At 38.5% G+C, this 14,600-nt stretch overlaps 1 protein-coding gene across 4 annotated transcripts in view; it reads left to right on the top strand.

Moving 5' to 3' along the window:
• Positions 1-14,325, top strand: part of LOC149279525 (exocyst complex component 6B-like) — a 98,064-nt gene extending 83,739 nt beyond the window's left edge. For 2 of the 4 annotated variants that reach the window (XM_089501076.1, XM_089501074.1), the window contains 3 exons: positions 12,620-12,732; positions 13,538-13,549; positions 14,199-14,325. In XM_089501076.1, the coding sequence (XP_089357202.1) occupies positions 12,620-12,732; positions 13,538-13,549; positions 14,199-14,325 (252 nt within the window). The remainder of the gene's footprint in view (positions 1-12,619; positions 12,733-13,537; positions 13,550-14,198) is intronic. The other 2 variants (XM_089501077.1, XM_089501075.1) reach the window with 1 other exon arrangement.
• Positions 14,326-14,600: the final 275 nt, after the last annotated feature.

Here is a 14,600-nt window from a genome sequence, read left to right as displayed (position 1 = left end):
GCCGTATGTCTATCCCATGCATGTTTAATCCCCTCACTGTATTACCCTCTACCACCTCTACTGGGAGGCTGTTCCACTTATCTACCACACTCCCAGTAAAACTGAGGCATGGCTAATTAGTTTCCTACTACCTCGTGGAATTTGGCTGAAGAAGTGATAACGCTTCCAAAATCCCTGAGAAAGCATACAGTATATAGTAACCATGTTACGTGGCAGCAAGGAAAGTTATTAACCCTGCTGGTGCCGGGCTGCATCCTGTTGTGGATTTTTCTCTTTTTTGGCTCGTTTTTATGTTTTTAACTTGTCATGGTCACATCGTGTCTCCTCTGAAAAGAAAAATGGCTGTCAGATTCCATCTGTCGGAGAATAATCTCCGTGATTTTAACCCTTTGGCGTCTTATCCCAGAGCGCGGCTGGCCTCTGCTCCACAGACTTTGGGCCGAGACATGCGAATGAGAGCGTTCGGCGTTTTCATGGATTTATTATTCTGCCAAAAAGGCCGTCTAGAGTTTAACCTGACAGCGCGGGGACGCCTTCCAGCTCCTTACTACTCCGGTGTGACCCCTCCGCGCACGTGCTGGGAATCTGCCCCCGCTCGCCGACCGGCTCTGCCGTTACACAGCGTCTGGGGGATATAATAACCCCAACTTATACTTCAATATAGCTGCGGAGAGGGAGCGAAGCCGGAACTGCTCCGACGTGTCATTTACTGTGTATTTCCTTATGTCTTGCACGGAGGTCCGATCTCTCCTCCATTGGGGGGGGTCCCTTCTCCCCATTGTCACTAATTAGAGGATTTTAGACCACCAAATGTGGTAGAGACCACCGTATAGAGTGTAATCATATATATAATTTATTATTTTTTAAATTTATTGGTTTTTATATATATATTTAATTTTTTTACACTTTCCCGTCCATTGTCCTTCTCGTTCTTTGATACTTTTGAGACGTAGCCAGTTTATTTCTGCCCCGGAGCGATTATCTCTGATACTTTGTCGCGAAAGAAAAAAGTGAAAGGTGAAGATTATTTAGTTGCCCCCCCCCCCCCACCGATCAATCACTCGTAAGCCTTTTGGAAAGGTGTGCGCTCGGCCACATTCCTGCCGGGGTACGGATCGCGTAGCTGCCCCGAGCATTGTTTCAGATGACACTTCTGTTTTTGAAGCTTTAACGGTAAAAAGGCGGTTTCTCCCCTGTTTTCGGGGTCCGAGGCTGCCTTCAATCTCAAGGTCTCCGGGCTATTATCTTGTCTGGCTGGACCTCTCTACTACCTTAAGTCGCAAAGGTCAGGTGAGGGTTAAATGCCAAATTATTAACTGCGCGCCAATGTCCTTTTTTTTTTTTTTTTTTTTTTTTTTTTGTGAATATTCACAAAAGAACAGAGTTATACATTTTACAGTTTATATTTACCAATATTTTTTTTAAAAAAAAAATTTATGCTTCTCGGTGATTCCAAAGGAACCCCACATCTCCCAATAACTTGAATTACAGAATATATATTTTATATATATTTTATATATAACCCTGCTCCACTGCAATACTCTAGCATTTGAAGATTTTTTTTCTGGGATTATTTTTTAATCTTTTTTTTTTTTTTTTTTTTTTTTTTGAAGCTTACTTAGTCCTTTTATTCTTTTTTTTTTTATTTTTTTTAAACTTTATTATATCACAAATGTACACAAACTGACATAAGTAATATACAGAAATGTGACACCGTGACTCATTTCTCTAACCGCACACTGTACATTTATAGTCACTATTCAGCACATATATATATATATACATATATACATACACATATATATAAATATACATAGAAGTCACGGCAACACTTAATAGCTAAAAAAGGCCTAAATAATTAAATAGTCTTTAGGCCTCCCAATCACATCAACATACCCACCAATCATACCCGAAAGGAGCTCAAAATTCATAATATTTCAATCTAATACATTTCTGTTACTAATTCTTTTTTATTCTTAACAATTCTGTTTTTATATATTTATGTAGTAGGATATTTATTTAACCAGGGTTTCCAAATCTTCTTAAACTTATGCATTCTCTGTTGTGTTTGAAAAAAGCCTTTTTCCATTAAGTACTGATACTTTATTTGATTAATAACAGATTCAATAGATATTGTAGTTGTTTGTTGCCACTTCCTCGCTATATTTATTTTCATTGCCATAAGGCACTGTATTACTAGGGATCTTTGATTAATTGTTATGTTAGTCATACCTAAATGCAGTAGTGCTTTATCTGGTGTCAAATTAATATAATTTCCAATAATTGTAGATATTAATACAGATAAATCCTTCCACGATTCTACAATCTGTATACGGGCTATTATCTTGTCTGGCTGGACCTCTCTACTACCTTAAGTCGCAAAGGTCAGGTGAGGGTTAAATGCCAAATTATTAACTGCGCGCCAATGTCCTTTTTTTTTTTTTTTTTTTTTTTTTTTTTGTGAATATTCACAAAAGAACAGAGTTATACATTTTACAGTTTATATTTACCAATATTTTTTAAAAAAAAAAATTTTATGCTTCTCGGTGATTCCAAAGGAACCCCACATCTCCCAATAACTTGAATTACAGAATATATATTTTATATATATTTTATATATAACCCTGCTCCACTGCAATACTCTAGCATTTGAAGATTTTTTTTCTGGGATTATTTTTTAATCTTTTTTTTTTTTTTTTTTACTAATATTAAAGACATTTTCCATCTGTTTTAACCAATATCATATATTTTTTATATTTCTTTTTTTCATTATAACAGAAAATGTCTTGGTTTTGGAGTAATTTATCCTTAATTCAAGCAGCTAACTGTAAAATCACTATTAAATAATTTCCTTTTTTTTAAATATATTTATATACATTTTTTGTAATTTTTATTTCTTTTTTTTGAAATTTTTTCCTATTGCTCCATCTTACCTTGGAAACCGAGTTTCTTCTCTCTAAACACTCTGACTTCCTCCTATGTAAATTATATTTCTGTTTTTCGGAAGTCCCCTAACAATTTGGAGCACTGTGAAGTTTAATCTGCGCTCCGTGTGGACGTTCCACCGGGGCAGACGCGCAGGTTCAGCGCCGGGTGAATCCTGTCAAACAGAATTTGAAAGTTCACGGAGAGGTGAAGGCAGAACCAGATTATGCAGACACGCTCTAGCTTTTCTCTCTCGTGTCTGAGTCATAGGTAAATTTACTGTCAAAAACATGCGCACATTTACTCCACCCTGCGACCTGTAACAGGTGCGCGCCCAATCGAGAGCATCGGAATCCAAAATATTCCTCCACCTGACGTTGCTGTTTCAGAAAGACCAACTGTAGATTATTGTGTGTGTGTGTGTGTGTGTGTGTGTGTGTGTGTGTATATATATATATATTTTTTTTTTTTTTTAATTTTTTCTAAAAAATTTTATTTGATTTTATTCTTTTTTTTTTTTTTTTGAAAATATGTTTTTTATTCATTTTTAACATCGAAAAGACAATTGCTTAGTTATTAGACCATACTAAGCAATAAAAAAATAAAAAATACAATACAAAACACAATTTAACACATTAAGACATACCAAAAAATATAACATGAGATGCAGCAAGGGAAGGAACCAGAACCAGTCATACTTCAATTGCCAATATGTTTAGGATTTTGTCCCATTTCCTAATTTTAGTTACGTTAAATCCATTTAATTTAGTTATACCCAATTCCATTTTACAGTGATAAATTGTACTTAATTTTATCTCCTCCCAATTAGGCAGTTTATTACTTTTCCAATGCTTCGCTATAGATAATTTAGTAGAGACAAGGATATGAGTTATTAAGCTTCTATAGGCATTAGAGACTTTTGGCCAGTCCAGATGTAGTAAAAGACAATCTGGTGTGAAGGGTAGCGAGACACCAGTAATTTGTTTTATCTGATAAAAAACCTCCTTCCAAAGGACCTCTATATGTTGGCAAGTCCACCAGATATGTAGGAAGCTTCCAGTTTCATTCCCACATCTCCAACAATTTGCCTCAGTGTGTATATACATTTTTGCCAGCTTTGTTGGAACAAGGTACCATCTATAACAAACCTTAAAGAAGTTCTCTCTCAAATTTAAGCAGTGAATCTCATTATTAACCGATTGTAGTATGTTTCTCCAAGTATCCCAGGGAATAGATCTATTCAGTTCTCTCTCCCATATCTTAATTGCTTTTACAGACTTATATTCATAATCCAATTTAATGAGAGTTAAGCACTTAGTAATCAATCCCTTGGGATGTGTCATATTAAACAAAGAATTAAGGAGAGCCCACTTTTCTCCAATATTTAATATATTATGTTTTGAAAGAAACCCTTTAATTCTAAGATAAGAGAACACTTCCTTAGGGGGAAGTAAAAATTCCTCCTGAATCTGAGAAAAGGGTTTAATTTCCTTATCAAGACACATATCATGGATAGTCAGGATTCCTGCCCGTTTCCATGCTTGTAAACAAATATCCTCTATACTAAACTCGAGGACTTCCAATGGAAGGAAGTCTGCCAGACAATTAAGAAGAGCTAAGTTCTTCATAGTTTTTTTCCATGAATCTAACGTATCTTTAACAACCAGGGATCCTACTCTCACCTGAGCATCTCTTTCTAAGGCTCTAAAAGTCCATGGAAGAACGGCTAAGCCCTGGATACCTAGTGCTATTTCCTCAATTTGGTACCATACTTCCATTTTCGTATCTTTAATCTGAGTCAACATCACATGTGCGGCCATACAGGCCTCGTTATATTCTATAATATTTGGTATCCCAAGGCCCCCATTCTTCACCTTTCTAGATAGGAGTGACAGACCCATTCTTGGCTTCTTACCTTGCCATATAAACTTATTAAAGGCTGTCTGTACCAGTCCCAACCATGCTTTAGGGACCTTTAGCGGTAACATTTGAAATAAATAGGTCCATTTGGGCAATATATATGATCTGATAGTGTTGATCCTACCGACCCAGGAGATTTCTTTCTTTTTCCAATCGTTTAATAGTTTATTTGTGGATTTCAACAAGGGTAAAAAATTTTCCTCCATTATTTTTGTCAAATCCTTCGTGATCTTAATACCCAGATACTCCATACTATCCTTAACCCATGTAAACTCAAAATTAGCCTTCAAAAACAATATATCCGTCTGATTTATGTTACACGCAAGCAAGGTGGTTTTATTAACATTCAATTTATAGTTAGAGTATTTTGAGTAGTCTTCAATTACCCTCAATAACTCCGGTAATGATTTTCTGGGTTCCTCTAAGACCACCAAAATATCATCAGCATAGAGACTGATCTTGCTTTCCATTGTTTTTAGTCTAAAACCATGTATATCCTGGTTTTCTCTAATATCATGAGCAAGAGGCTCAACCGTCAAAATATAAAGCAACGGTGAGAGGGGACATCCCTGTCTCGTACCATTTTTTATTTCAAACCATTCTGCTTCTATTCCTGGACCAATTGTCCTAGCTAAAGGGCAAGTATATAGGGCCATAATTGCTCGATATATGTTACCACTAAATCCAAATGCCTGCAATGTATGCCCTAAAAAATCCCATCTGACCCTGTCAAAAGCCTTCTCGGCATCTAATGACAGGGCCAGAATGGGAGTATTTAACCGCTGAGAAATATCTATGATATCAATAACTTTCCTAATATTATATTTAGATGATCTTCCAGGAATAAAACCTGTTTGGTCTCTCTGAATTAAATCCACAATCACTTCTTTTATTCTTTTTGCTAATATAGACGCATATATCTTAATGTCCCCATTTAATAGCGAAATTGGCCTATAATTAGACATAATCTCCTGATCTTTATTAGGTTTTGGGATTGGAATTATATTAGTCCTTAACATGTCCACAGGAAAGCTCCCCTTTACTATTGCTTCATTGAAAGTTTTAACGAGTTTGCCTGCCAAAAGGTCCTTATATATTTTATAGAATTTATTGCTGAACCCATCTGGTCCAGGCGCCCTATTAGATTGTAATTCAGATATTGCCTTTTTGACCTCTGCTATATCAATAGGTCTATTAATGATTCTTAATTGTTCTTCTGAAATTTTAGGAAGTTTCTTATTGAGAAAATAATCCTGAGGTTGGTCTTGTTCTCTACTTATTAAATTATATAGAGTTTTATAATAGTTATTAAAGGCAGCCCCTATTTTCTCGGGAGTAAGGCATAGCTCCCCATTTTGTCTAATCCTGTTAATTCTTTTAGATTGTCTCTTACCCTTTAGTTTGTTTGTCAGCAGGGTGTCTGCTCTGTTGCTTTTATAATACCATTTAGTTCTTAAATAATATAAATTTTTATTCCTTTCATCAATAAGTAATTCATTTATTTTATTCTGAATCTCACTTAGTTGTTTAGTTTTAAGTTCAGATGGTAGAAGCTTATTTTCTTGTGAGAGTCTATAATACTTCAAATAAAGATCTGCTAACGATTCCCCTCTAGTTTTTTTTAGGATAGTACCGAGTTTAATTAAGTGGCCTCTAATTACACACTTATAGGCGCACCAGATAATAGGTAACGTAGCTTCATCCCTTTCATTTTCCAGAAAATATTTCTCTGTCATTTCCGCGATATACTCTCTATTTTCTTTTTTGAGCAATATATTTTCATTTAAACGCCAATTTGCCCTCTTTTTGCATGTTTGAGGTAACATATCTAGTACTATCGCATTATGGTCTGACCAGGTTATTTCATGTATCAACACCTTTTTTACTTTCTTAACCATTTCATCATCTCCTAAAAATAAGTCAATTCTAGAATAAGAGAGAAAAGTCTTAGAAAAACAAGTAAAATCCATCTCCTCAGGGTGATATAACCGCCAAAGGTCTAAAAGACCGTGGCTTCTAAGCATTTTCTTAAATTGAATCGCCTGTAATTTTATATTTCCATCCAAGATCTTATCTCTGGCAGTTTTTTTATCCAATGTCGGATCTATTATACGATTAAAGTCCCCTGCTAGGAGTAATTTTCCCTGTTTTATTCTATCTATTTTCCAAAAGAGATTTTTAAAGAAAGAGTTTGAGGGTCCATTAGGTGCATAAACATTTATCAGAGTATATATTTCTCCTTGGATCTCAGCTATCAGTATTACTACTCTAGCTTCTTCATCAGCCTCATGGTAAATAATTTTAATATCTAGCTCATCACTAATAAGGAGTGCCACGCCTCTTTTCCTATTAGTCTCTAGTGAAGAACAAAAAACATGACTAAATCTCTTAGGAATAAATCTCTTGTAATCTAATTTTTTCCAATGGGTCTCTTGTAAAAAGACAATCTGAGCCCTTTCCCTTCTAATATAATCAAATAACATTGAGCGTTTATTAGGAGAGTTTAAACCCTGGGTATTAATGGAAATGATCTTAACCATAATCCTTGTTTCTCTGATTCCTATTTCTTCCCTCCTTGCGTATCTCAAAAAACATAAATAACACATAATAAACATTGAAAGCATAAACAGTACAAAATATTAAAAATAGAACGCCATAGCCTTCTATACTCCGTGGAATCAACCCCCTACCACGGTTTAAGCATACCATATTCAAAATACGTAAGAATATGATATAAAATAGAGCCGCGAGACCGTTAACCGAGTGAAAGGAAAAAAAAAAAAAAAAAAAAAAAAAAAAAAAAAAAAAAAAAAAAAAAAAAAAAAACCAAACAAATATATATATATATGGATATTCTCTTAACTATATAATTGGCATAGATAATAATTATAGGATATAATGTGTAATGTGTCCATGTGTTTATATAATGTGTCCATATCTAAGCTGCCAATTTTTGTGCACTAAATATTGCTTTCTACTTATAGCGTGTCAATTAGGCATTCCAATTTACTACCTTAATTACATTAACTATTTTCCTTAAAGTTCCAATTATCTTTTATTAACATATGCTATCCCATAAGTGTATGTCTATATGATTAGTGTAATTTGATATATCTATTTCAAACTAACAGACTATATAACTCTATAATTCTTATACCACCCGAAACCAAGTATCCATATAACATATATACTTAAATGTGTATTTAGTGTATCCCAATACCAACCTATCCATTCTATACATCATAATATTCCATAGTCACCTATTGTAATAACAATCCAAATTTCTTCCTATTCTTTATCTTTATTTAACATGTGCTATTCAAAGAATAGTTGCCATTATGCTTTGTTTATTAAACCATCTCATTCTCTGTATCAAACTTGCTAAATGTTATCTTCTTATAACCATTGTCTGATATAAAACACCCTAATGTGAGATCAACTATCCTAAAAATAAATAAATAAATAAATTCCAAATTCTCTGCTTCTGTCTCTTTATTGCCGCCTATTTTTCGAAATACCTGGCTCAAAAGTATGCCCGCTTATCTAACCATTCCTTAGCTGCTTCAGGAGAAGCTAAAATTTCCTTTTTATCATCTATTGAGATAATAATTTTAGCTGGAAAACCCCATTTGTATTTTATATCATATTTTCTCATCTTTGAAGTAACCTCTGAGAAAGCCTTCCTGTCTTTTCTAGTTTGAAATGATAGATCTTGGAATATTTTTATATCTCGAAAAGGACCCTCATTTAATTTAGAAGTTCTGATCGCTTTAAGAATATTATCCCTCAATTTAGATGAATAGCAATTAATCATAACATCTCTAATAGCGTTAGGCGGAGCCGATAATGGTTTAGACAACCTATAGTAATTAACCAACCCCCTGCCCCCCTCTTCTGTCAATATCAGACAATTTAATAGTAATAAAATGTTTTTAAAGTATAGTTTCCAAACAGACCTGCCCGATATTGAATCATAAATCACCCATTAGCCGCTAATAGAAGTGTATCAATATGTTTCAGATATACATCACCAGGGCTTCACGTATAGGAGTTTAAGATGTCTCTCTGTTGAAGCTTCTCTTTATTATTAGATTTCGCCGTCTCCCCAGTCTTTTTTTATTTGATTTTAAATTTATTTTATTATTATTATTTTTTTTTTTATTTTTTTTTTACAGTTTTCAGTACTTTTGTTTTTAGGGAAAATGAAGTCCAATGTCCATGATCCAGTTTTCCGTTTACGGTGTTGAGTCCATAGGTCTGAATTATCTGAAGCATTTTATGAAATAGATGACACACCAATGTTATAAGTTTAATAAATCATTTAAAGGGGGACTGTCAGACCTGATATTATTATTATTTTATTGTTTTAATCAGTTTTATTAGGATTTATCTTTACTTGCTCTTGGAACATACATCATTTTAGGAGCCTCTAGCATGAGATATTGTTTCAGCCGCGCAGTTTATCATTTCAGTTTAATACGCACAAATCTTATTAATATTAATTATAATCCGATATAAATCTAATAATAACTATGTTAATATTTCAATAAAAAGAACTAAAATACTATCAGATATATATTATATGTAAATCAATAAATAAATAATGACATTCGGTGTTATTTGAGCAGAGTCCTCCTCACCTGTTCTTTCTGTAAATCATATTGTTACGTGCTGTCTATCCATTGTACAGCGCTATGGAATATGATGGTGCTATATAAAACAATAAATAATAATGAATGGTATTTTTCATGGTAGAATTTAATAACGTAGTGTGTCGTCGGAGGTTGTTATAAGGAATGCTGTGACTTTCGGGGGAACGGAATCTGGGGGCGGAGATCTCAATCAGGGGACAGGGTGGTCACCCCAGTCCAGTGTCTTGTGACGGGCATGCTTCAAATACCTTATTACCTATCGATTTATATATCGGCGTCATACTCCGCAGTGCTGTACAGTGAAAATAATTAGAATACATACTTTAAGTGACTTTCTGACCTTTAAATCTGATGAAGGAGGTTGGAAGAGGCAGCATGTGATAAGGAGCAGGGACATTGCTGGCGTGTTTCAAACACTTCTAGAAACAGGTTTAGCTTCCAGTTGTTACACTTTTTATTCTCTAATTCGATGCCGTGACTCCTGTTTGAGTGACAGCTCAGTGATTAGAGACTATATTGAGGTCACGGACAGGCGGGGGCCGAAGGTGTGAGCTCCCCGGCCCAGGTATCCCTCCCGAAAGCAGACTGGCCTTCAAACCCTTTAAATGACACGGTGGCTCCGGCGCGCTAATTCCGGAGTTACTTTGTTGTACGGGGATCGTTAAAACGTTCATGAATTACTTTTGTTATTGTTGAGACAATTGTTACAGACAAGCAGATAGACTCTGATTGTATCAGAAGTCAAAATTATTTAGAATTTTTTTCAGGTTTGGTTGTTGCATTTGGTTCTGAGGATGGGGTGAAATTCCCTGTTCCTGTCTCAAGGAAATGAATTCTGCACAGAACTCCACAAGGCCTGCTCAGAGTGGAGCCTGTCCTGTGAAGCCGCTGGATGGTTTTGCCCGCCGTGCTGCAGCTCAGTTTCGGGGTCTTGGCGATCTTCTTACAGCTGCGGCCATCTTTATGTAGGGCAACAATTCTTTTTTTCGGATCCTCAGAGAGTTCTTTGCCATGAGGAGCCATGCTGAACTTTCACAACCCGAGACTTTCCACACCTGAGGCCTTGTAACGCCAACGAGTCACATGACACCGGGGAGGGGAAATGGCTATTTGGGCCGAATTTGGAGATTTCCACTTAGGGGTGCACTCACTTTTGTTGCTCAGGTGTTAGATATTAATGGCTGTATATTGGGGTATATTGAGGGGTTAATGGCCGTGTGTTGGGGTATATTGAGGGGTTAATGGCTGTGTATTGGGGTATATTTGAAGGGTTAATGGCTGTGTGTTGGGTTATATTTGAGGGGTTAATGGCTGTGTGTTGGGTTATATTTGAGGGGGTAATGGCTGTGTGTTGGGTTATTTGAGGGGTTAATGGCTGTGTGTTGGGTTATTTGAGGGGTTAATGGCTGTGTGTTGGGTTATATTGAGGGGACAGTAAAGTTACTCTGTTATACAGGCTGTACATGTCTGTGTGTGTGTGTATGTGTGTGTGTTTCTATATGTATATGTGTGTGTGTGTGTATGTGTGTGTGTTTCTATATGTATATGTGTGTGTGTGTGTGTGTGTATGTCTGTAATGTATATGTGTGTGTGTGTGTGTGTATGTGTGTAATGTATATGTGTGTATATGTGTGTGTGTGTGTTTCTCTGTGTGTGTTTGTGTGTGTTTGTGTTTGTATATGTGTGTATATATATTCAGCCTTTTGACATTTCCAGGTGAGGTCGACCTGACTTCCAATGCACCCAGGGGAAGCTGCAGCCCTGCTGTGTTAATCTTGGGTTTTGGTAAATAACATTTTCCTGCCGCTGTGTCCCCCGTCACGTTTGATGTACGGGGCGTCTGTCGCAGAGAATTAATGGTTTTTGCATATTTCCTTCTCGTGGAATCTCCCCCAGAAGGCGCAGACTGAACTCTCCGAAATCCGCGGCTCCCCGATGCCTTTTTTGCACTCGAAGCTCCTTCTTCTTCTTCTTTTACATTTCTTCACACATTAATTCTGAAGCTGGGAAAAGGTGAAAAGTTTAAGAGTAATCCTCAGAAGAGAGGTGGTCTTGCCTTAAGTGGGGGCTTCACAGCTAGATCTAGACTGGGAGGCAGCCGGTAGATAATAAACTTTTAACGAAGGTTCCATGTGGAACGCGTTCTGCGCGTCGAGTTCCGGGTCTGACGCTCTCTGCGGGTCGATGCCATAGAAATCCCTTCTCGTTTATGTAAAACTCTCTTTCAGGCAGTAAATAGCGAGCCGGGGGGGGGGGTAGGTTAAGGGGGCATCTCTTGATAATTACCCTCCCTTATTAAACCTCCCCCTTGGATATCGCCATTAAACATTGACTCTCCGTGTTGTGAGTTTTTGTATCTTTGTGTTCCTTTATCCCATTGCTGACTTGTATTAGAGCGTAAGCTTCTCTGTCCACTTGTTGTTGGGTGATATATCACCCACTGGGTAAGCCGTCGTTTTTGGCCCCTGGCTGCAGAGTCTCAGCGTTGCTATTTAGCTCTGAAAATCTCCCAAAGCTAAGCAAAGGCCAACAAAGTTGAACGCGTAGAGGCGTCGGGAACCCGAGACGATGTAACGAGCGGCAATTAACCTGGGTGTGATGATGATGATGATGACTGCGTTCCGTGCAAAGCGTTACTCACGTCCCCTGCCCGCAAATCATCCTCTCAAACGTGCGCGCTCGTAAATCCAAGTGTGTTTTGTTGTCTGAAAACATAAATATGAAGTGATGTGGATTCTTTCGATGGGAGCAGCCGTCCGCGTCACGCATTCGGGAGCTTCTTTATCTGATAACGAAATTCTCGAGTCATTTAAAGAGGAAGCCTCCCTAATTAATGGGAAATGTTGTGGTATTATGAACTTGGGATGCTCTGAGGTGCTGGAGACATGCCACCATTATTGCCCGGTTCCGAGCTGTGTCTCATACGGAGTCTGCTCTGGAACCTGGAGCGAAATCTCTCTAGAACGAGACGTACGTTCCCATTGGTCCGCCTCGCTATTGAATTACACCGGGCTCTGTCCGTTGCTGCCGTAGAGGAACCGTAGAACGTGTGTGCTGGGTGATGTATTTTGTGCCGTTGGTCTTACTCACAGTTCCTTTTGTTGTTTTTTTTTCTTCTCCAGCTTTTAGATCTCTTCATTAAATGGGATTGGTCGACTTACCTGGCCGACTACGGGCAGCCTACGTGCAAGTACCTGAGAGTTAACCCCACCACCGCGCTCACCTTACTCGAGAAGTAAGTCTGACGTCCCGCCACGTTTAATGTTCACCCGCCACGTGGCATTTCCACACCGTCTACTGACCGAAGGGGCTTCTCATTGGGCTTCTCGCGAACCCAAAATATCCGTCCTGATCATTACACAACATTCCCTTATTTATTGACATTGAACATAGCCTGGGGGGTCTTCTCTGTACCCCATGGCTGTACTATATCTCTACTTTATGTTTTGAGTGGACACCAGCCGGGGCTCTGTTGGTTTCCAGTTCTCGCGTCCTCCTTCCTTGGATAAGATTGGGTGTCCCCGCGATGATGGCCACCGATCATCTGACCGTAAACCAGCTGGCTTATAATTGTGTTCTAATCGTGTTACGGAACGTGGCGCTCATCGATAAAACATCGCGTGATGGAATTGTTTTGACAAACGTTCAAATGCTCGGCTTCATCGCCCTTGTTACCCAAGTGAGATTTACACGAACTGTGAAGGGCTTCAAAGTCGCATGTCCTGCGACCCATGTTTCCTTGTACCATTATATGTGACCACAGGGGTGTTACCGGTAGTAGGGGGGGAAGCTATTGGCCAATAAACCGTATCTTGTGCTCCATGGGGATGGCTTTATTTCTAATAAATCCGGGCATTTCTTATTCCTGATATTTCTTCATAACGATAATATATCCAGAGCTCTGTGACACGTAACATGAGTTTTTATTGTGTTGCCCAATGTTTTTTGCCAACGGCTTTCGTGAATACAGCAGGCGTCCATAAGTTCCGTCTTTGTCGCACTTTTTACCCCCCACTCATTTAATTTACCTTTATTTTCAGGATACATCGAATGTAAGTACAGTTGCATACTCTATGGTGTGAATTAACGGCGCTAATGTCGTCCCACCTTGAGACCTCGTTCCTACTAAACCCTGCGTTGCTCTGTGTCGCTCTGTGACTTGGAAATATTTTAAGCTCCACTTGTTTGCTGGATGATGAGAGTTGCAGTCGGATGGCGTGAGGCTTGTGCATCAGACACGTGGCCACCAGCCTCATGCTTTGACCGCGCGCCCCCTTTTCTTCCATGTAGTTACCGTAACACGTTGGAGTCTCCCGGATACTCTCGTGTTCCTGCGTGTGCCGGTCGCATAGCTGAAGGTCTTCATGGACCATCTATGGTTTTTTTTAATGTTCTTACTAATTTCTGGATGTAACGGCAGAGGATTCTTTGCCAACGAGATACGATTGTTCTGGATTTGGTTCTACCCCGGAGAGGGGCAGGATAGCCTCCTAAACATATAGGAATTTGGCATGATCTGTCAGGGGTCAGTGCATGAATTGAATCGATATTAACCCCGTGTAATGCCCCCCCCCCCCGGTGTTCTAGGTAACAGCCCGATTGTCCCGTTTTTTTTATCGTTGCCTCATTGAAAGTTCTTATGTGGAATTTGACCGTTTTTAAGGTTTTTTAACATCCTTTTCCGCTGTCTTTAACCCTCAGGATGAAAGACCCCAGCCGAAAGAACAATGTTTTTGCCCAGTTCCGGAAGAACGAGAGGGACAAGCAGAAGCTGATCGAGACCGTGGCCAAGCAGCTCCGAAGCCTCATCAACACTCACCATTCGTGAGCGGTGACTCGGAGGCCGTTATACGCTGAATGGATCGGCGCTCGCCCGCTGGCGCCATATTATTCCTCTCCTGGGCGGTGGATTACCTTTACCTTCCGCAGCGTAGCAGGCGTTACCGTTTCTAAGGGTTTCAGTAGCCCGGGGTGATTTCTTCTTTCTAAAAATCTATCCTAACGCAGGAGAAGTAACGGGGGGCGGGGGGGGGGGAGACTTTTTCGCTCCGGCTTTTCTTCGCCAGGTTTTGGGTTGGATTGCACTGATGCAGCCATTTCTTT

The sequence above is a fragment of the Sceloporus occidentalis genome, unplaced genomic scaffold, assembly GCF_023333645.1.
Source record: "Sceloporus occidentalis isolate IW3139 unplaced genomic scaffold, rSceOcc1.0.p SCAF_163, whole genome shotgun sequence".
In the NCBI taxonomy this organism is placed as follows: domain Eukaryota; kingdom Metazoa; phylum Chordata; class Lepidosauria; order Squamata; family Phrynosomatidae; genus Sceloporus; species Sceloporus occidentalis.
Note: the sequence above shows the minus strand (reverse complement) of the source record. Positions and strands in the feature narration are given on the sequence as shown.